General features: G+C 37.7%; 1 protein-coding gene across 1 annotated transcript; it reads right to left on the bottom strand.

Annotated features, from left to right (window-relative positions):
* Positions 1-623: 623 nt before the first annotated feature.
* On the bottom strand, positions 624-18,826 carry CREG2 (cellular repressor of E1A stimulated genes 2). Its single transcript, XM_081946284.1, has 5 exons — positions 18,360-18,826; positions 14,201-14,370; positions 6,720-6,833; positions 5,511-5,654; positions 624-3,322 (listed from the first exon to the last, which is right to left on the bottom strand). The coding sequence occupies exons 1-5, from the start codon at positions 18,813-18,815 to the stop codon at positions 3,220-3,222; spliced, it is 987 nt and encodes a 328-aa protein (XP_081802410.1). The 5' UTR covers positions 18,816-18,826; the 3' UTR covers positions 624-3,219.
* Positions 18,827-24,653: the final 5,827 nt, after the last annotated feature.

The following is a 24,653-nucleotide window of genomic DNA, read 5'->3' as shown; positions in this document are numbered from 1 at the left end:
CTTTCACGAGCCGTTAAGAAGGCCAGGTTCCTCGTGAAAGCTTTTTTATTCGTTAGCAGGGCTTTATTTAGCATTTCGGCAGCACTTTCAAGAATTACGTTGGTGTTTCTCAACCTAGGCAAATTTAAATGTAGCTGAACTGATGAATTCTAGCAGTTGAAGTCCTCACATATAAACTTGCCGAGGATGATAATTACTGAATTACACTAAAATCCCTATTCCCTCCACCTTTTCAGTTTTTGATTGAAAGCTAGATTTTGTAGAAAAGTTGATTTGGGGCTTAATTGCAGAAATAATTAAATCATTTGAAAATCTTGGTACACACGTGACAACATTTTTCATCAAGCATAAATTTGTTCCCCCCTCCCAACCCTTATTGAATCTTCACATTCTTAAAGCCATGATAGATGTATTTTTTTTAAACTGAGGACAGGCCTTGCACTTTCTGTTTTGAAACTGACTTGCTCTTGTCACATTAAAAGTTTGTAGTTAGTCTACATTAAAAGGAAGCAAGTATAAATGATTACATATTAAAGGAAATACCACAAGTATGTTAAAGGCTGCATCCTTTTTTTTGCTTTTATGAAAAAAATACCATATAAGATTATGATACTATACCCTCATTTATTGTTTTCTTGTTTTTACATTGCATGCCTGCTTTTGGCACTCAATCCTCTTAACTGTTTTATTTTTCAATGATCTTGAATTGTGATTACAATTCTCAGATTTCCAAGCCAACATATATACAGTACTACTGGAAAAAATGGTTAGACTTAAAAGATAAATGGCTGAGTTCTTACATTACACCAGGCAATAATTATTATAATTTCCATTTCCATTAGTACTTTATTTTATTAATATTTGATTTTATTAACACATAATGTTTGATAAGTGTGTTACAATGATCAAGTCATTCATAAGTGTAAATGGACAAGCAGGGCGAAATAAGGAAAATATTTTTATCCAGTTGAGGAAAATATTTTGAAATACATTCTTTGGTAAAGTTGCATATAAAACAATGCTTAGTTCTTCCACAGGTACTGTATTACTCGTGTAATTGTACGGAGTTGAAATTATATTTTTAATTTTTTTTTTCACCGAAGATATAGCAGATATAAAATATGGTTATGGAACTGTTTTGTTAGAAAGAGAGCTTAATGCCTGCTAAACTTTGAAATATTAATATCAGAGATAATATAAGTATATTAAAATACTGTACAAGTTAAGTCTCTGATTCTGAATACCCTTTTTATGATTGAATACATAATAATTTTACTTTGCCAGTCAAAATCAACAAGATTAAGATCTCCGTAGGAAATTTTATAATCATCACTAAATCACAACTAGGGAAATGTTTAGCTGAAGAAAATCTCACTGAGGAGTTTAGCAAACATTTATTCTGACTTCTATATTTTAATAGATATTATAAAAACAAAATGGGAATCTCTTTAAGGTGGAAAGCTTTATGTGGATGGATGCAACCTTCAATTGAAGTGGGGGAAATGCCTCCACCACTGGTCCAAAAAGAATGGCTCTGAGAGATGGGCAGTCGCTAAATCTCTAAAATTGATAAATTAAATAAACACATGAATAAATAAACAAATCGTTCATTAGCAGGTGGCATGGTGGCTCAGAGATTAATACACTGAGGTTGTCAGCTGGAAAGGTGGTAGTTAGGTTCCAGACCTGAGCTGCACATGACAGGATGAGCTCTTGTCCTCACCTTAGCTCCTGCTAACCTAACAGTTCGAAAGCATACAAATGCAAGTAGATCAATAGGCACCACTTCAGTGGGAAGGTAACAGTGCTCCAATGATCCATGATGTCATGCTGGCCACATGACCACAGAAATGTCTTTGGACAGTGCTGGTTCAATCGCCTTGAGACAGATGAGCACTGCCCCCTATACTTGACAATGACTAGCGGAGTCAGACTCCTACCTTTAGTAGCTCTTTTATATTTCCTAAAGCTTGCAAAGTAGAAAGGACTCAAACTTTGCATATGGGAAGATGAGGAAGCAAAATAGATTCTTCACACATTACAGATGTGTAAGGCCCCTATTTCTCTTTCAAAACTATTGAAACACCTCCCAAAATGCAATTCACAACTCACTTTGCTGTCAATAAACCACATAAATCCTGTGTTGCCCATATGCAAATAGCATGTACCTCCAACAGGTAATTGAAGGCATATGTGTTGCTCTTATCTTGGCACTATGAAAACCATATTTGTGTGAAATACCAAGACATTTTTACAAAATATAAAGACAACTCAGAATACTTAAATCACATTAAATTTGGGGCATAAATTAATATTGTCCTATTTACAGTAATTATACCATTGCTAAAGATCTGTTGTATAATGCTGTCTATAAAATAATTGACAAACACAATCTTCTATGACATGTTAAAAGATTTATGTTGCTCTTCCAAAAGTATTTTTGCTTTGTGATTGTAAATCATTTGTTTAATGCATGATCATGCTAGATTGTTTTTGATTGATCTAGTGTTTGGTATGATAGATCTGAATGGAATTCTTAAGACCAACTTGATGATGTCCTTTGTTTATCACTCTAGAAATACATGATATTACACAAAAATGCATCACTTTCAATATACAGTACTAGTGAAGCACAATCAAACCAATACATGTCATTCTGTTTTACTCTGAACAAGTGCATGCACATTACAATATTTTACTATTCTTCATAAATAAGAATAAAATCTATTGATCCATCTTTTGCTTGCCATATGGCATCTTCAAATAATAATTCCAGTACAGAAAAGCCATCTGAAATTTACTATGGGACGTAATAAATTTACAAGTTTCCGGTGACCTCTTGGATACAAGCAAAATAAAATAGCTAAAATATGTAATTTAGAGCATTTCTAGATGTAACAAGCCATTATTGTCAGTTCTGATCATCATGAACATAATGTTGCAGTATGAAAAGGTGTTATAAATGTAATAAATGACACTATTGGGAGGTGTAGGAGAAACATGTACACTTGAAACTGGTCTGGCTCTAAAACCAATCCCACATATCAGGTGATGCAGGAATTATAAATTATATTACAGAGGTTATTTAAGAATGTCTAGTCTGTTCTTCTATATCCGTGATCGCGAACTTATGGCACGTGTGCTGGAAGTGGCACGCAGAGCCATCTTTCTGGGCACATGAGCTGTCGCTCGTTGCTCTTCTGTGTTCCGGCGTGCCGGTCAGCTGTCTTCACGCATGCAGGAGCACCGGAAACTGGAAGAGCAGCCACCGGAAAGATGATCTTCTGGTTTCTTCTGCGTAAATGCGCACCGGCCAGCTAGTCTTCGTGCACACATGCGCACCAGAAACCGGAAAACCAATTGGCCGGGGTACATGCATGCGCCAGAAATCTGAGCATCATTTTCCCAGTGCGGGCATGCGCACCGGATGGCTGCTCTCTGGTTTCTGACACGCATGCACGCACTCCCATTTCAGCACCCAGTGCCAAAAAGGTTCACCAATACTCTTCTATATTAACTGGTCCCAAAATAAAACAAATTATCCCTTAACTTTTAAAAAGGGGTGGTTTTTTGACATTTTAAAACATCAGCATAAAAAAGATGAATGCCTTATTGTGGGCTAGTGATATCTTCAACCTGGCTGTGTTGAAGGTGCCGCATTTAATATATATGAGAGTTTCAGATTCACCTAGTACGATACCTCTTCTCTATTCAGGTCTCTGGGAATTCAGTGACAAAGCTTAGGTTTCTATTTTTAATTATGTGTAGTATCTCATTGTGTCCAAATGACAGGGCTACACTTCCCCAAGAGACTAAATTTGTATTGTGGGAGGACTTGCTCAGTTTTAGCTGTCTTAAGTTTGTAGGCATTTGATTTAAAACCTGCTACAGTGAAGAATGCTTTTTCACAATGACACACCTGTTATGCCAGCCATAGCAATTCATGAGCCACTAGGATTGGAGTTGAAGTTTTGTGCCTTGATTGTGTCCCATCTCAACTAGTACAGTACACAATCGTGGGCAATTCTTGAAAAAAATAGAACTGCAAATTAAAAAGAGAACTGATACAAATATGGTTGCTAGAATGTTGTCAAGATACCAGAATCACACTATGCCTTTAGTGAAAGATCTACATTGGTTGCCAGTGCTTTAAAGTGTTGAAATTGTCCTATAAATCCTAAACAGCTCAGGATCTTTCTCTCTAACATAACACTTGCCCTGTTATGTATAAGTGTGCATAAGTGCACCACTGTGCCTAATGTCCCTGTACTACTGTCCCCATTTATTTGTACCCATTTCCTAGTGTTGTTCTTGATGTTTATTCTTATTCCTGTTATCTTGTATATGAGTGACAAACTAAATAAATAAAATAAAAATATTACCATGCATACTAAAAAGGAACCAGCAGGAATAGCCTTCTTGAAGATATTCTCACTGGTTTATCTTTCTGACATGCAGGAAATGGCCTTTTGTTTATTTCCAGGCCCTCATAAATTGTGCTTGGCCTCTACTCCTGGAATTAATATTTCTAGTGATTCATATTGTATCAAAAAATTTAGTTGATTACAGCTTAAATTTTAGTGCTGGTTTTAAATGATCAGCTAGCTAATGCTGTCTTTTATAACTTTTCTTGGTCACCTTCAGAATTCACAAATGTAAAATGGAGGGATACAAGTCAATAAATCGATTGATCAATAAATCAATTAAATCAATCAATCAATAAACAAACAAACATAAACCATTATTTAAAATTCACAGTTAACACTGAATATTGTTAACACTCTCTGCAGCTTGTTCAGACTTAAACAATAGCAAAAGTATAATATTGGAAATGAAGTAATAACTTCAGATCTCTTTTTCCTGAAGCAAGGAAGTTCTGAGAAGAAGTAAGGGTTTCGTGCAATAGCTTAATATTTACGTGCAGAACAATAACTGCCAGCTGTATTTGTTGGTCTGAGATAATGAAGTGAAGTAAATTATCTAATCATTTCTGGAAAGTTTCAGATCTTAGCTTTTTTCTTTTTTTTTTTTCATAAAGCTCTTTCTAAACCATTCATTTAAAAGATAAATCTGTATGGAAAAATTAAATCTGTAATATAAATTTAATTAAAATGCAACATATATAAAATATATTATTAGATGTTTGATTAAAAGCAGTTAGGGACATTAATATATCAATCATTATACCGCTCATTACATATAGGTTTACAATTTCTGCCTAGTTTTAGGTTGTATTATTTCAATAGATCTTGTGAGATTCGTATTTATAAAAATCCAAAAGTATTCAAAACATCTTAAACAATAACTTAGTATGATCTGTCTCCAGACTGTTTAACATCTGCAGCTTTTTTTCTAATGCTCAACAGTAATTTTGCTTCAGTTAAGATGGAGCCACATTCAAAACTTTGCACAAAAATATTAAATAAATACCTGATAACGTGGTATATAAAACTCTTTGTTCTGAATTAAATATGAAAATGCTGAATTCTCATACTTAAAAATTCAATTACGTTTCACTAGGAACTGCTTTGAAATATTCCTCCAAAGTAATAATTGTAATTCCTCCATACCAGTCCTGTAGCCATATATGTTCAATATTCATTTTCATAAAGAACCATTCATAATTGCGAGGCCATTTTCTCATTATGGGGTGCCTGGAAGAACAACCAAACAGCTAGAAATGATTGGCTGACATTATTTTATAGATTTGCCTATGACTTAGCAGCAGTTAAATTTTATATTTAGAAAATACAACAGTGAACATTTAAACAGTGATTGAACGGCAAGATTGGCTAATTATTGCACAATGCCTCTTGAAAATGTATCTTTTTTGCTTTTCACTACATATCCATAGGTCATGTCATGTCATGGCTTGGAAAGAATGGAGGGAAGGAACTCAAAACAAATACTCTACTTCTATTATAATATGGGATGCATGCAGAGAGAAACTGAAGAATAAATAGAAGTAATGTATGTCACAGGGTCTAGGAAATTCAATCTTTGGACAGTTTAATTTTGATAATCCTAAAACAGACTATCTCAGAGTAAGAAAAAACTATTTAATTTGGTCACTTACTTTGTTATTTATTATTTCCTCATGCTGAACTTGTGATATTAGGAGAACTGAATTTTTGACCAAAGGAATTCAAAATAGCTTAATAATGGCTGGAATGGATTTTTGCTTTCAATTACAGGTAGTCTTTTACTTGCAACCATTCATTTAGTGACTATTCAAAGTTACAATGAGGCTGAATCATGCGATCCTTGCACTTATTAACTTTTGCAGCATCTCCGTGGTCACATGATTAAAATGCAGGCATTTTATAATTGGCATGTGTTTACAACGGTTTTGGGGTCACATAATTGCCATTTGAGCTTCAAACAAGCAAAGTCAACGGGAGAAGCCACTTAAGAATTGGGCGATTCATTTAACAACTGCAATGATTTTCTTAACAACTGTGGCAAAAAAGGTCATAAAATTGGGTGAAATTCACTTAACAATTGCCTTGCTTAGCAACAAAAATTCTGGGCTCAATTGTGATCATAAGTTAAGGACTACCTATACAATCTGATTAGTAAGCAATTTCTTCCAAAGACTTTTTGGTATTAAGGAACACAGTGCTTACATTTTCCAATAATACTCCAAATGCTTATTTTATATTCTCTCCCCCTCTTCCCACCAGACACACTTCAGAGGATAACAATAGATTCATACAGACCTAGAAAACAGAGCTTGCTTGACAGATTCCAGTTCTTCTGGAGGCACTGTAACCATCTTTCCCATAAAAGTTACCCTGGTACACCTTGGGTCATCAGGGTCAACAATTGATTTTCTATAAACATAGACATGTATAATAATTAATATCTTAATAAATGCAAAACAAAATTATTATTTAGTTAGTAAAGTCCTTTCCATAAGAAAGACATTTGCTTACAAATGCATTTTATTTGCTTAATTGTAGGTGCTCACCTTTAACTGAGAAAAAAAAACAATATTATAAATATTTTTATTTCAATTTCTGTATAATATTGCAAATTCTTTTTGTCCCAGACTATGTAACAGTAACATTTGTATGACGATAGTTTAAAAGAATCAGCTGAAGCTCAAATGTATTTTTCAAGTATTGTTTCAGAGTCCTTTGATGAGTCCTGATGCAACCAGAAACTAGACATTTCCAGGCAAAAATAGATGCTGCTCCCAAGTTTTATTTTTGACTCAACTGTGGTTCTTTCGTTGGGGGTGTTAGTTGGAACCCTGACATTGGACATTTTCCAGGATTTTCTTTACAATTTTTTTGAGATGTTATTGCTTGCTTGCAGATAGTTTCCCCTTGACAGAAACTTTTACCTTGATGTGAATACCAAACCCAGATAGTCTGTAGTGCTTCAAAGTGAACCACTGTCTTGTATAACTAGATAAGATTTATATGCAAATAATACATTCTCCAGGGATGGAATGGAAAAGGAAGTTGTACGTGTAGAGCATTCCTAAGCAAGCAAAAAAAAATCATGTGCTTTGTCATATGATCCACTTTTTCAGTTTTGTTAGGCAGGTTGCTTGTATCATTGCCACCAATTTACTAGTTTGTGAAATGGGTGCTTTGTGACCAACCACATTCACTATAGTAGGCATTCAGTGAATGGGCATCTGTTTGGGACTATACTCTTCTTAAAGAAGTCAGTAAAAATCCCAGATATTCTCCTTAATGGAAGAGATGGAAATTCCTATAAAATGGCTCCCAGAGGTAAGATGCATCTGAAAGCTTATAGATTTTTCCTCTCCTCCCAGTCCCTTTCTATACCATTCAACAGAACAATTTACTAAAATTAGCAGATAGATTTACAGATAAGCAGGAAATGTATACAGAAAAAAGACCAGTGTTTTTATCATTAATACCACAATATTTTCGGTAAGGGCTGAGGACAGGTTACATTGGCAAGGAAGGGAAAACAAAAGAATGTAATGTATTTTTGTAGGAAAGGGTTATTGTAATAATTTTTCTAATGTGCTTACCTTGCAGAGAGGTTTGGTTCAATAAAACCTGAACTGTCACTACATAAGGTTATTAATAGAAATTATCTATATTCTACATAATGTAAATTAATAGAAATAAACTAATAGAAATAAACTGATATGCTGATACTTGAAAATATATTTATTATATGCACAGTATATTCAGTCATCTCAAAACAAAATGCTTGTATGCAATAAATGGAGATTATGAGGACACAAAGTCTTATGTAATTCCAAGTGAATCATATGCTGATAATTTTTTCATCCAACCTACTTTCTGGTTTTTTTTATTCAACAGAAATTCCCAGTTTAAAATGGCTGAGAGACAAGCAACCCGCTTATTAAAATATATGTCTCTGTAACAATACTGCCAGCATAAAATTTGGATTAACAATTTTATCTGTTCTGTATCTTCTCATTCACAGTTGTCAAGAAAATAAAAAGAATTACATTGATACACTACAGCAAACTTCAAGAGTGTAGCTTATCTAACAAGTTGTTTCATGATAAGCTTCATCTGGCGTATACCTTTAAAAAAACTAGCTATATGTTTCAGCCAATGAAGTACTATCTCTTACTTGTGGCAGATAAACATCTAATAAATACTTTTATACAGAAACAAACACAAACGAACTCAACTCTGTGCAGCTGAATTCTGAGCACAAGTTTCTTGTTACACCATGAATGTAATATCTCAGGTTTATTTGGCAGAAACCATGACTGCTCAATTTAAATATTTCTACCATGTAGAGTAGACATTAGATATTGATACTTAAGATTAAACAAGGCAAGCAGAATTATGATCAGTAACAAGATTGTTAGTAATGAAAAAATAAAATATGGTGGTGTTTGTCTTTCAGTAAATAGCAATAGCACCTAGACTTATATACCACTTCACAGTGCTTTACAGCCCTCTCTAAGTGGTTTACAGAGTCAGCATATTGCTCCCAACAATTTGGGTTCTCATTTTACCCACCTGGGAAGGATGGAAGGCTGAGTCAACCTTGAGCCTAGTGAAATTTGAAGTGCCAAATTGTAGGCAGCTGGCAGTCAGCAGAAGTAGCCTGTGATACTGCACTCTAATCACTGCACCATAGATTGGCTATGAAAAAAGGGAATTAAACAATTTTGTAGGATTGGAGACATTGGATACCAATGCCCATCCCCTCACAATAATAAAATAAGCTTAAAAAACCTCTTTCCCCAAAAGATTCTAAATTATCCTGAAAATGAGCTACAAAAGCGAAAGCGTATTTTGATATAACTAATTGACTTAATATTAAGAATCTGACCCAGTGGGAACTTTTAATTCATGATTCTACTGTATAATTACCAATAGGTGGTCATATGTGGAATAGAGCTTGAATGTATTATTTTTTTAATAGCAACCACTAGTTTCAAAGATGGCCATGATTATCTCTTGTTCTCTGCATCATTTGTTTTTTAGATAGGTATTGTGGCAATAAGATCCAGGAAATCTACTTGCTCCTACTTTTTTTTGTTTTGCTATTGTCAAGTGGGTAGCTATCTGATTAAATATATAATAACAATACACTTTTCAGAGAGGATGGCTAGAAGCAGAAAAGTAATGAGAAAGTTAATGCTTAATTGTCACCTTTTTGGGTCATTACATCATTTGATATCCTCCCTTTGTGTTTTTAACATCCCTGCCTTCAATTTTCCTATGATATCCATCTATCATAGGAAAATTGAAATTCAATTTGGTAAGAATAAAGCAACTTAAGAAGGTAGTATATGGAATAGAAAACTTGTTGGTAGAGAAAGGGCCGAGCATCTCTTGTGCTGACTATTTAGGGCCACATATTTTTGAAATTCCTCCAAGAAACAGCTGTTCAATCTTTAGTATATACCAGTGTTCTCAAACATGGAGACTGGGGAATTCTGTGAGTTGAAATCCACACATTATAAAGTTGCTAATGTTGAGAAAACTGATCAATATATCGGCATGTAATTTTGTGCCTAGTTAAGAGACTCCAGGTTGAGTTCCATCTCCTGCTGACTGCATCCATGAAAAATTGTTTGACAATTTTATGTAGCAAAACAAGTTTGATGTTATTTTATTCCAGAAAATGTTTTTTTGACTTCTCAGTCTTGCTTTCTACCCTAAAATGCTCCCTCATCCAACCATTAATTAGATGTGATGCTGCTTAGTTTCTGAGAAAAGCTAAGTGCTGCCACCTGCTGAGGTAAATATGTTAATAGAACTACAAACTGTTTTCCTATTACATTCCCCAACCTTTCAGGCTCTGTGGACTGGAGGTGGTGGGAGGGGATGGTTTTGTGTCCATACCTGCCACCTGCAGAAATGGAGCTTTGTGTGCTTGCCTGCTTGCTTGCCATTTCTGTGGTCCAGTTCCCAATGGATACGGGGTCATGGACCCAGGGTTATGTACCCTCACCTTAGAGTACAAATACAATAAAATTAAAAGTTCAGCATTCTGTCATAACTCCAAACATCCACCTTTTGAGGTGGCAAAATGTTTTTCCAGCTTTCTGAACACTCTGTACAATTGTATTAGCTATAGAACAGTGCATCATTGGTAATATAGATCAGTCTAAGGCAGTATTTTGAACTTCAAGCTCAGTAACTGTTAGCTGTTGAAATGGGTCAAATGGAGCCCACCAGTCCTATAAATTAGACTATCATCCTTTTGCCCAGATCACAATTCTTGTACCCTGCTTGGTATAATTTGCTTAAAATTTGCAAATCTCATCTGCCACTTCTTCATATCAGAAACTCAAGAAAAGGTATATGACTTCATTTAAGAAGTCAACTTTGTACTTGGCAAATATATAGTTTTCTGTGTTAGTAAATATATGAGTCTGCAAAACTAAATAATTGAATAAGTGGACTGCACATAATTATGTAGCAAAGTTATTGCTAAAGCTACTCAATTGGAAAAAATACATTGCCATTTGCTTCTCTTTTGGAAAATATAGCTATGACTTGCTATTCTACATACATAATTGAAATGAGATTTTCTGATCTTATTTCTTTCACATCTTTGGATTAAATTTTGGAGTTGATGGAGTTCAAACAACCACTTTCAACAAAAGTGCCAAAAGATATATATGCAACTCACAAAGCAAATGAAGAGTAACAACACATTTATTGTGATGAATTGCTATCTAGAAAGAGTTAACTGTTGAAGTTTTGAAAAAGAGTCACTTTCATCTAGTGATTAAGGCACCAGTTTAGAAAGCATGTGACTGGGAGTTCTAGTCCCACTTTAGCCATGAAAGTCAGTTGGATGACTTTGGGCCAGTCTCTTAGCCCAATCCACCTCACAAGGTTTGTTGTGTGGGGAAAATAGGAGGAGGAAAGTGTGTTAGATATGTTCACTGCCAACAACCAGAATGCAAATAACTAAGAAAGTGAAATACTTGGGGATCTGGGTGTCGGCAAAATGTTCCACAATTAAAGATGATAACTATAATAAATTAGTGATACAAATAAAGAAAGAGTTAGAAAATTGGAAAAATATTCAACTATCACTCATGGGACGTATAGCGACAATTAAAATGTATATTTTATCAAGAATCTTATTCCTGTTGCAAGCCGCACCTATTAATCCGGGTAAAAAATTCTTTCAAGAATTAAACAAAATAACCGCTAGGTTTATTTGGCAGGGACGAAAAGCGAGGATTAAACTAAAGTCAATGCAAGACAGCAAGGAGAGGGGAGGTTTAGCATTACCAAATTGGGATCTATATGCATCGGCAGTATCAATAACATGGGTGAAGGATTGGATAGAGCTAAAGAATAAAATAATTTTGACCTTGGAAGGCCATGATTTGCAAGCAGGCTGGCACACATTCCTATGGGATGATAAAAATAAAACGCACAAATACTTTCAAAATCATTTAATTAGAAGAGCATTATTGCAAAAATGGCTCAAAATAAAAAAAAAACCCCACTATGTGAAAATTCCGAATTGGCTATCACCGACAGAAAGTACGACACATCCACATTTTATAGATTTGAACAAAATGCTAAGATATAGAGACTTAATTGATAGACAGGGAAACTTAAAAACAATTGAAGAATTGGCAGAACAGAACATGAAAGTTGACTGGCTCACTTACCTTCAAATCAAAATTAAATACAATAAAGATACCAAATTATATGACATTGAAACAGAACCACACAAATTGGATAAAATTATTCAAAGCTCAGATAGAAAAATGATAGGGAGAATATATAAATTTCTCCTGAAGTATAAAATGGAAGAGGAAATTGTGAAAGAACAAATGATAAAATGGGCGCAGAACTTTGGATATAATATTGAATTAGACAAATGGGAAAAAGTTGGGGGAACAAACTTAAAAATGACACTCTCAGTTGCATACAAGGAAAACCAGTACAAAATGTTTTATAGATGGCACCTGGCACCAACAAGGTTGGCTAAAATATCAACAAATACCTCCCCAAAATGTTGGAAATGTGTATCGATACACGGAACGTATTACCATTTATGGTGGACCTGTGAGGAGGCTAAAAAGTTTTGGAAAAAGATCAAAAATTGGCTGGAGGCAATAACGGGAGTTAAAATAGAATGGAAACCAGAAATCTTCTAATTAGGAATAATGTCTGCGAAATACAAAAAAGAAATCCAGTATTTAATACTACATATAATAACGGCGGCAAGGATTGCCTATGCCCAGAAATGGAAAAACAAACTAACTCCAAGTGAAGATGAAATAATAAGAAAGGTTATGGACTGTGCGGTAATGGACAAACTAACTAAAGAAATTCAGGGAAAGGAAGAATCAGAATTCTACCAGATGTGGGATAAATGGTATAGGTGGATGGAGGAAAGAAACAAGAATCAATGAAGGAATGTAACAAAACTCAAAAATAATAGTTATGAGTAAAATAAGAAAGTTAAGAATGGTGAAACTCAAATAAAATACAATTGAATGGGAAATAATATAAGGTGAATGCTATCGATTGATAATTGCTACTAGAAAGAACAGGAAGCTCCTGTTTGTATTGTACTGTGTAAATGTGTTCTACGTCTAAGTTTTGTGTGTGTGTATTTTATATGTTTGTTAATAAAATATTTTTTTTTAAAAAAAAGATGTTCACTGCCTTTAGTTACCGTATTTTTCGGAGTATAAGACGCACCTTTTTTCCTCAAAAAAGAGGCTGAAGATCTGGATGAGTCTTATACACTGAATACAGCATTTTTTTGCCCCCCGAAGCCCCGCCCCTTCATCAAAATGGCCGTGCCTTATGGAAGCTTTCAGAGAGCTCCTGGGGGCTGTTTTTGCCCCCACCCAGTCCCCTATAAGCCTCCATAAGGCTATGCATGCAATTCTTTTGACAAAAAACAAGCCCGTTTTTTTGGCAAAAAACGGGCCATTTTTTGCTCATTTTTGGTCCCCCCACCCTCCCAGGAGCACTCTGCAAGCCCCCCAAGGCTATTCATGCCTTTTCTTAAAGAAAAAACAGACCCGTTTTTGTGAAAAATGGGCCGTTTTGGGGAGGTGTGCAAAGTGCAAAACCTTTTTCCCCCCTTTGGATTGCTCTTTAACTGATTGATGAGAATTACATTGATCAAGTACTGTGCCAGCAGAAACACCTACTTACCTACTGTATTTCTCTCTATCTCTATTTCTCTCTCTCTATCCCTTTATCTACCTATCTACCTACCTACACACACACACACTCTCTCCCTACCTACCTAAGGTATTTATCTCTCTTTCTCTCTCTATCCCTTTATCTACCTACCTATCTACATACCTACCTAACTACTCTCTGTCTCTCTCCCTACCTAACTACTGTATTTCTCTCTCTATTGCTCTCTCTCTATTCCTCTACGTACCTACTCTCTCTCTCTACCTACCTAACTACTGTATTTCTCTCTCTCTCCCTTTCTCCACCTACCTACCTACCTAACTACTCTTTCTCTCCCTACCTATCTACTGTATTTCTCTCTCTCTCTTTCTATTTCTCTCTCTCTATCCCTCTACCTACCTACCCTCTTTCTATTTCTTTCTCTCCCTCTCTCTCCCTCTATCTACCTACCTACATTTTTTTAAATTTGCCTCTTCAAAACCTTGGTGCATCTTATACTCTGAAAAATACGGTATTTATAAAAATAATAAAGGTGAGATACAAAGAAATATCATTATGCAGTAAAAGTTACCAAATTATTGTACCTGCAAAAATCTCCTTCTGCTTCAGGTAATGTCAATGAAGCAATTGAATTTTTCACCAGATCAGCTACAGTTTTATCCTTTGGAGTCATGTAAAAGTAAGGAATCCCAGTGCTGTTGTCTGTGGGGCCATCACTGATAGATAAACAAGTCCCAAATGGTGCCCCCTGGATCTGAAAAAATTCAAATGATTAGCTCTTATAAAGCATCCATGGTGCAAATATTTTTGAAGCAAGTTTAAATCTAAATATCAGTATTATTCTAAACTTTACTGGATATCAGAAGTGATTTGCAATTCATCATATTTAATCTGAAATACTAAGAAGGAAAAAGAAAACGTTTCTATTGAAGAGAATGGGAGTTTCATTCTGTTACTCATAGTTTTTTTTAACTTTTTGTTCAATGTTTCAGATTAAAATGAGTATTTTTATCACACTGTTTAGAAACTAATAAAAGAATAGTTGTAGTGCAGAAGCAAATATATTACTGCATACCTTCCTAGTATTGTGATAATTTTATAAAGTCATATTGTTTTGGGAGCAATAATTCTATGCAGAGAGCTAAATATTTCTAACAGAATTCTGAGCAATTTAAGGAAGCTATATTTTTATTATTCACAAAAGCCAATTACTTTTATTTATAAGTATTATACCCCATTTATTAACTGCAAGTTGAATAAAACAGAATGGCACAAACATAATTAAAATCAAATAACAATGTTTTAAACAACAGTATAAAGGCAGGTACAGATACAAATACCTTATGGGTATGTTGTATATGAAGAGCTACTTATAACAAGATCTGAAGGTAATATTTTACTTTGATCTTTAAGCATGAATGGCAAAATATTTAATGCAATAATTTTTTAATGTAACTTTTCAAGATGAAACATTCCCTTGAAGTGATCTTGATCTTTGGCGTGTGTATGCATATCTTTCTAAGTACAGTTAGTCCCCTTTGGTGGTGGGACTAACAATAGAGTAGTAGCGGATTGTATTATTTTTTGGACTTTCCAGATTAACCTACATCTCTGAGATTTATTGGTGATCCATCAAACAAATATTAATTATTATAGATGCAGTCTTACTTCACCTTCTGAGTTAGTATTCTGCTGTGACTTCAAGGTTACACTTGCTAGAAAGAAAATCAAATTAGGATTTATTTTGGCATGTATAATAGTGTGTGGTAAGAATGTTAAGAGTCAGCTATAATAGCCTCCAGTTCTGCATGAATTTTAACAATATTGTTGTAAATAACAAAGATATTAATTAGGGTAGAGCAGTATGGGGTGACTGAAGCAGTGTACAGCCCTAACATTAATTAATGAATTTAAAATTTGAGGGCAAAGTAAATTGCTCATGAATCACACAAACAAAATGCTGACTTGAGCTGTGCCCTGGAGAAATCCTAACTTTTTCTTTTCTCCTTTGAAGCATAATCCCTATTTTTCCTTGAGCTGTATCCAAAAATGCTGCTATACTTCTCTTACTTTCAAAGAGAGTTTGCTCTAGGACAAAAGAAAACAGCATTTAAAATAAACATTGGACTTGTTTGGTCCATGGGGCTAATTGTGAATTACAGTATGTTCTTTGGTTCTTGACCTACAGTCTGGTAACAAACGCTTCTGACCATGACCAAACTGAGTTCCAACCAAAAAAATTCACAATCCCCCCCCCCCCCCCCCGTGGCCGATTTCCCCTTCCGCACCATTGTTTTTTGTATGCGCCAAATTTTCAAAATTAGATTCGGGTCACAACCAAATTGGTTTGTGACCAAAGTTATGGAACGAATTATGATTGTGACCAGAGGTTTTACTGTATATGTTATATACAGTAAAGGCATACAACAGGCATGTTAATAATAATAATAATAATAATAATAATAATAATAATAATAATAATAATAATAATAATAATATTTTTATTTGATTAGCCGCAACCCTCTCCCGAAGGACTCGGGGCGGCGTACAATCAAAACGGATAAAAATACACATAAGACAAACATATATACAAAAAGAACAGAGACATATACATATGTGCATGGAGGAGAGTTGACTTATAAGTGAAAGACAATTAAAAACACAATTTAAGATCCCCTAATTTTAATAGTACTATTAAAAATATTGCAAGGATAGAAGCAACAATTAAAACTTCATCGTTCAAGCATGACATTTATAGGGCTGAATTGTAAGCTTCCAAAAGTAATGAAAGTTACTTTTGTTAGCAAGCAAACCTCCCCAATCCAATATTCCTCATTACCCTAGACTACAAGGAATGAAATGAAAAGGAATGAAAAGGCTATCCTGCCTAGCTTTTCATGATTAGGTCAGGTGAACTGATTGGTGACACCTGCTCAGATACCTACATGAAATAAGTTAGATTACAGGTTGTTGTGGCTGTTGTCCCTTCGATCTCTGTAGCGTATTATACTTTGCTTAATTTCTTTAGATCCTCAAAACATGTAATCTCTTATTTTCTTTTAAAGTTAAAATTCATCCAAGTCACCTCATTCTTAGCATTAATTTATGTGAGCCAACTTATGAATCATATACTGTATATTGCATTATTAAAATAGTTAAATAGGAGCTCGATGGCACAACTGATGACTTCATAACCAGTTGATTGACCCTATCCAGAGAATACTCATAAATGATTCTGTCAATTTGCAGAACAGTATCAAATAAAGGGGCCGATGCTATTCAACATTTTAATTAATGACCTGTGTGAAGCAATTGAGGGGACAATTATCTGATATGCAGATGTCCCCAAACTAAGAGGCTTAATACTTGGAAGAGATGGAGAAGATTCTAAGTGATCTAGGCAGCTTGATATTTGTTGTGGAAAGCCAGTATATGAAAAGGCATACTTCTAAATTTAAAAGTAGGATAAGATAAAGATTAGAATTATATGCACAAGAGATAAATTCCTTTTATGTCCAATCATACTTGGCCAATAAAGAATTCTATTCTATATGAATTCCAGGTATGCCCAAAGTCTATGTAAAAACGAAGTTCATATTTTAAAAATGACATACTGTATATAGGAAACTGAAGTCACAATTGACTCTTCTTTCACAATTCAATTACAGGAAGCATCTTGAACATTGTGGACATGTAATATTTCATCTCAGAATTAAATGTGTAACTTTATTGAAATCCTATAATTATATCATTGGATTTTGGGAATTGCAGTCAAGTTTTGACTCCTGCAGGTTTCTTAACAAGATTTCAGGAGTGGTTTACCATTGGTTTCTTCCTAGGGCTGAGAAAAAGAGCGACTGGTCCAACATCACTCAGATGCCTATACACCTGAGCTGGGACAAGAACACCTCGTCTTTGGGTCTTTAACCTGGTGCCTTATAACCATTACAACAAAATGAATCTCATTGTTGAAATAATCATGCATAAAAGGCTCTTCTGGAAAGTTCCTACATATGCCTAATCTCCAAGTTATAAGAAGAGTAAACATGCAAACAGACATTTCATTTTTGCAGCAGCAATTCTTAAAAGTGCATTTTAAATTATTTCAAACTTGGATTTTCTTCTCCCATTTATCACAGCCAGTTTGAAATTAGTACATTACAAGCATCTTCTGGCACCATTGTTGGTGAACTGGAATTATCAGGACTCTTTTAAGTAATGAGGGGAAAATACATTTCAATGTTAGTGTTGTACTAGTAAATTTTAAGTAAAGTACAATAGATAAATGAAATCTTTATGCAACTGTTAATATTGTGGTCCCCATGTTTAAATCGTAAAGAAAGGAAGACCAAATTTGAATCTGCCTATTATGATTGCAAGCAATTATCCGACATTATTGGAGATTGGACACCTCCTTCCTCTGATTGATTGGTTTCGGATTTGTTTTTTCTTTGTAGCCACGTTGCAGGTGTCACTAAAGAGACAAAATGGTCCTTCTGTTTTTCAGGACGGGGGAAGGAAGCCCATTAAACCATCTCATTCAAGCCACTATTCAATTGTGGTGGATTTGTCCCCAAATGACAACCGCATGGCTCAGTAGAGCCAGTGCCTGGCCGGACAGAGCTGAATAGCAGCAACAAGGCTCGAAAAGAGGGAAACACGGCAGCGCTTGTTGCAGAGCCGCGCTCGGAGGGAGAAAACGCAAACGCCTCCTTTCCCGGCTTACGGTGGTGGTGGTGGTACCTTTTCTTGGGTTGATATCGTGGCCAAGAAGCCCCAGCCGTGGCGATGCATCAAGAACCGGGCCGTTCTGGCTGCTTGCTCCAGAGGAAGCGCTGGGCTGTCTGCTCCTTTGGAGCTCTCTCTCCGGTAAGAAAACATCCGCGACGGCGAAGAGATTTGCTTCGATCTCCCCGTTCCCGGCCGGGTTCGCATCTCCTCCTCTTCTTTGTACACCGAGGCCGGGTAGCTCTGTTTCCAAATACTGCTTGTGTCTTCAAGGAGAGCGGGGAGAGCCTCTTCGTTGGAGGAGCTGTCCAGCTCTTCTTCCACCTCGTTGGGCACCGACCAGGAGACCGAATTCACGATCACGTACCCGCAAGCCGGAGCCAGGGCCAAGCTGCCCCAGAGGGTCCAGGACAGCCAGGAGACGCATAGAGCTCTTCCCCGCAGCTTGATCTCCGAGCAGGACCCGGGCATTTTGGGCCAAGATGCTGAGCTTGGCAATTGAGATGCCGGAAGGTTTTGGCTGTGGGAGCGGCGCCCTCCTGTGGCCAGCAGTTGCGGAACTCCGAGCCCGTGACGACGGTTTCTTTTCGTCTGCCTGCCCCCGCGGCGTTTTCGTTCCCTTGATTCAACGTTACGGTTAGGGAGTCTTGGGGCGTAATCAGGAATACTTCCCCCCTGATATTATCAGCACATGATAGATTTTAAAAAGGCTTACCACGAAAAATAAAATTTAAAATCACATGAGCCTGCCTAACAATGTTCCCTCTAATTTTTTTTCAATGTGAGCAGAAAAGTATAGTGTTTGAGCGGCACATTTTCATGCCTGAGCACCTGAATTTTTTTCACAGATGTCACCTAAGACAACAACGAAATCAGAATTATTTGAAACTCAAAGTTATGTTTCTTCAAGGTACCCGCTTAATTCAAATAATATCAGTATCACTTAACAACGCTCCTGCTTAGCAACCAAAATGTTGGCTCAGAAACTCTGGCCAACAGAGCACGCAAGTCTTAAAGCTGTCAAGTTACAAGACCCTTGTACCCCTAATCCTTTAGGGAAAAAAACCCCAGGGGTCTTCAAACCTGACAGCTTTAAGACTTGTGGACTTCAACTCCCAGAATTCCTCCTCCAATCACGTTGGCTCAGGATCTCTGGCATTGAAGCATGCAAATCTTAAAGCTGTCAAGTTACAAGACCCTTGTACTCCTAATCCTTTAGGGGAAAAAACCCCAGGGGTCTTCAAACCTGACAGCTTTAAGACTTGTGGACTTCAACTCCCAGAATTCCTCCTCCAGTCCTGTTGGCTCAGGAACTCTGGCATTTGAAGCATGGAAGTCTTAAAGCTGTCAAGTTACAAGACCCTTCCACCCCTAGAAAAAAACCGCAGAGGTCTTCAAATCTGACAGCTTTAAGACTTGTGGACTTCAACTCCCATAATTCCTCCACCAGTCATGTTGCAGCGATGTCATCTGCGTGGATCTGCTCCATCTTTGGTTTCTTCGTCGTGGGCAGGGCTGCTGCTGAAGATGCCAATGAGCTGCTACCAGAATAACTGCTACTACCTCCTCCTCCTCCAACAGCACCACCAGATTTGCACCTGAGCTCAGCGCCGCGTTACCCCTGCCCCCTCCTCCTCTTCCATGCTTTTGAGGAGCCGTGAGGCTTTTTTCCCCCTGCTCCCCCCGCCTTCCTACTGGCTCCTGCAGCCTCATGGCTCCTCAAAAGCACGGCGGAGGAGGAGGGGGCAGGGGTAATGCAACGCTGAGCTCAGGTGCTCCGAGCGGAGGGGAGGCGGTGCTGCCACGTGCGGGGATGCCAGCTGGAGCTTTGCCGGCTTCAAGTCAGTCGCAGCCCCGGGCGCCAAATCCGGCAGTGCTGTTAGAGGAGGAGGAGGAGGTGGCAGCAGTTCTTCTGATGGCAGCGGGGGCATTGGGGCTTCACAGCTACCCTCAGTCGCCCTGTGCTCCTCAAAGCAAGTCCGGGGAAGTCCTTTGTAGGCGGCCTGTTCTAGCTGCCTGCAAAGGACCTCCCCAGCTTCCGGAGCCTATGGCAATAGAAATCACTGTGCAGCAGTTGAAAACTGCTGCGCGGTGTTTTCTTGCCACCTGCACGGCCGCGCAGCCGCGCACCTTAGAGGGAACATTGCTGCCTAATACAGGTATTTTTTAATTGATTATGTGCAGTCAAGACAGCATCCGGGCTTGCCAATCACATAATTCCACCCTCTCAGAATAGTATATGGAGTTAGCGCATATAAATAGTATGTGATGCAAGATCGGATTTTATCTGGACTCTTTCTTCTCTTTGAGGAGAAGCATGCTGGTTCCTCTATGCCAGGGGTTTTAAAAATATGAGATGTTACCTCCTTTGTGGTGGTGCAGAGTCAAAAGGAGGTATAAAGAACCTTCTATGAATAGTCTTCGGTTAATGACCATTTGTTCAGTCATGGTTTAAAGTTATGACAGTTCTGAATAGGAAACATATGGCCGGTCCTCAAAATTGTGACTGTTGCAGCATTCAGTGATCACGCAACCATCATTTGCACCTTCTTTGCTAACTGCCTACAAACAATGTCAATGGAGTTGCACATGGCACTCATGTGATGTCACGCCTAAGGACTGCATAGGATTTGCCCAACAATGGCAACTGGACTGCTGGAATTGCCATCACAAGTCAGCTCCATCACACAAAGGCACTCTTTATAGCCTTGTCAATTTAGTGATGGAGACCTGGTCCAGTCATTAATCAAGGGGCAACATACGATTACATTCTTACAATAAATCCACTTTTCCTAAAGTTTCATTGTTCATTTGTGTTCACTTTGGTGTTTTGATTTTTAAGGGAGGAGTATACATTAAGATTAACCTAAAGGAGGTACAATGGCAAAATATTTAGGAGCTCCTGCCCTATGTACTGTATGTAGAAAAAGAGAAATACAACTGACCATGTGAATAAAGCCAGAGATTAATTGTAGCTATTGACCAAAACACTCAGCTGAAGCCAAATTGTGCAATATTATCCCGTATATCTAATATCAGATGATAAATAAATCCTGTTATCTAGCATGTCATTCATGTGCAATATAAAATTGTGGTGGTTTCTTTTGCAGAAAGAAAGAGTTTTGCAACTCTTGCCTTTGCAAGAGTTCCCAATGGTATAATACATTGAGATGTCCTGTAGAAACATGTTAAATATATTAATATCACACATATCTTTGGCAAGAGAAGACAAGCTGAACACAGTCTAGGGGATAAAGCATAGAACACAAACACATTTCATGTTTCCGCTCTGTAAACGGCACCGCAATCATTAATCCTGTGCAACAATCTAGTTTATATATATATAAACAGATTATTCAAATCACCTGTGGACATTCAGGGGTGTCTGTTGGGAAATTTGGGAACATTCTGTACTTTCTCTTCCCAGGGAATGATCACATGAAACAATGTTTAATTGTGGGTGCCAGAAGATGCTCAAAATATTTTTTCCCCCTACCAAATCTGGATTGCTCCATCACTGATTGGTGAACATCAAAGGACCTGCTCTGATTGGATGTATAAAAAGGGCAGGAATTTTCAAAGCTGTTAAGAACTTTATGAAATGCCTTCTAGATTAAAACCTCCTCCCTTGATTTAATTGAACAGCTCAATAATTCTTTTCATGCCAAGAGACTAGGAAAAACCCTGGGGAAAACTACTCGAACAATAACATTAAAAGTGAGAAAAAGGATTTAGAAGAAAATATACAATAATTATAAAAAGAAAAAAAAGAAGAAAATGGGATAAGAGAATGGGATAAAAGAAGAAAATTAATAAGAAGTGGAATCTTTGAGAGACCAAGAGAAATGGTTAAAGAGGAGGAGGAAGGGAAATAATGTACATATTAGTAGATTAAAGGGAATTGTATTAATATTATTAATATTGGGTAGTTAATTAAGATGTAAGGTAGTACTCCAAAATTATTAATTGTGTATAATTAATTAAGTTAAATGTTCTTTATGTAAAAAATTAATTTTGATGATGTATGTTGCTTACAGCAAAACAGGCTAACAATGTGAAATGGCAATTTGGTTTAACTTTGAAGATAATTTAAATTAAGAGATGAAGATGAACTGTTAAAGAGTGGGATGGGGAATTTGAGAAACATATTTAGCAATGGAGTTGATTTTATTGTAAGAGATTAGAAATTAAGGACAATTAGTGATATTGTTTATGAACTAAGAAGAAAATAAGTTTAAGATAAATATGGAAAGAGAATAATATGGCTGAAATTGGAAACAGAGATATGATGTAAAATAGATTATGTATATGGGAAGATGTAAAAGAAATGATCCGGACAACACTTCGTTCGTAAAATATGTAAAAATCTGCAATAAAAAAATAAAAACCTTGGAAAAAAAGAGAATTCTTTTCATGCCCTCCTTTTAATTCTTTAAAGTTACATTAATCTAAGAGCCGCTTTAGACTGGAGTAGATAGAAAAATAAACAAATCTGTAAAATTGAGATGGAAGTAAATTTGTTTCAAGAATGGCAGCCGTCTACCAGGAGATTTTGGAGCACTTCATGCTTTCTTCTGCAGACGAGATTTATGCTGACTTCATTTTCCAGCTGCCCATACTGCCAAAAGCACCAAAACCTAGTTCAATGACTGTTGGGTTACTGTGAGAATCTATGGGGTATTGCCAAGAGAAAGACGTTTCCCATGAATTCTGGGAAGATGTTCTGTTTTAAACTCCTATTTCTAACAAAGGATCAGCAAAGTACTTTGAGGGAGAGCCTCTTATTTTATTTATTTATTTATTTATTTATTTATTTATTTATTTATTTGAACTTATTAGTCGCCCCCTCTCCCCACAGGGACTCGGGGCGACGTACACAAGCAACAATCAGCACAGTGTCATACAGAGGAGGTAAAAAATAAATAAATAATTACAATACTCAAAAAGGTTAAAACCCCAATAACATTTATAGTTTAAAAACTAAAATTAACAATTAAAAAATGACCTAGGGGTGGAAAAGTTGTCGAGTTATGCCAGGCCGGCTAGCCGAAACAGGTGGGTCTTCAGTTTACTGCGGAAGGAGCGGAGATCGGTTGTTGTTCTAATGTCTGGGGGGAGGTCGTTCCAAAGGGTAGGGCCCGCCACAGAGAAGGACCTACTCCTGGGCACCGCCCTCTGACAATCTCTAGAGGACGGCACCCGGAGGAGACCCTCTCTGTGTGAGCAAATGGGCCGCAGGGATGTATGGGCCAGGACATGATCCCGCAGGTAACTAGGCCCTATGCCATGGAGCGCTTTGAAGATGGTAACTAACACCTTGAAGCGCACCCGGTAGGCCACAGGAAGCCAGTGCAGCTCGCGCAGGAGAGGTGTTATATGGGAGAACCTCGATCTCCCCATAATTACCCGCGTGGCTGCATTCTGGACCAACTGCAGTCTCCGGGTGCACCTCAAGGGGAGCCCCATGTAGAGAGCATTACAGTAGTCCAGGCGAGACGTCAACAGTGCGTGAGTGACTGTGCGCAGGGCCTCCCGGTCCAAAAGGGGTCGCAATTGGCGCACCAGGCGAACCTGGTGGAACATCCCCCTCGCCACGGCTGCCACATGATCTTCCATAGCCAGCCGGGCATCAAGGAGGACGCCCAAATTGCGTGCCCGTTCCACCGGGACTAATTGTTCATCCCCGATGGCCAGCGATGGAATGTGCAGGTTGTACCGGGGAGCCGGAAGCCACAGCCACTCTGTCTTGGAGGGGTTGAGCCTGAGCCTGTTGTCACCCATCCAGACCCGCACGGCTTCCAGACAACGGGACATCACTTCGACAGCCTCGTTGGGGTGGTTTGGGGTGGAAATATACAGCTGGGTGTCATCAGCGTACAGATGATATCCCACCCCGAAACCACGGATGATCTCGCCCAGCGGTTTCATATATGTGTTGAACAGGAGAGGTGAGAGGATCGACCCCTGTGGGACCCCACAAGTAAGGGGCCTCGGGGTTGACCTCTGCTCCCCTGTCAACACACATTGCATCCGGCCAGAGAGGTAGGAGCAGAACCACCGCAATATGGTGCCCCCGATCCCCAACCCCTCCTGACGGCGCAATAGGATACCATGGTCGATGGTATCGAAAGCCGCCGAGAGGTCTAATAGGACAAGGATGGAGGAACAACCCCCATCCTTTGCCCTCCAGAGATCATCCACCAACGCGACCAAGGCCGTCTCCGTGCTGTGACCTGGCCGGAAGCCGGACTGGCGCTGGTCTAGATAATCATCTTCCTCCAGGTGACGCAGGAACTGCTGAGCCACCAC

This window comes from Natrix helvetica (assembly GCF_964273705.1).
Source record: "Natrix helvetica genome assembly, chromosome: 3".
Taxonomy (NCBI): Eukaryota; Metazoa; Chordata; class Lepidosauria; order Squamata; family Natricidae; genus Natrix; species Natrix helvetica.
The sequence above is the reverse complement of the archived record's forward strand: the minus strand, read 5'-3'. Positions and strand labels throughout refer to the sequence as shown.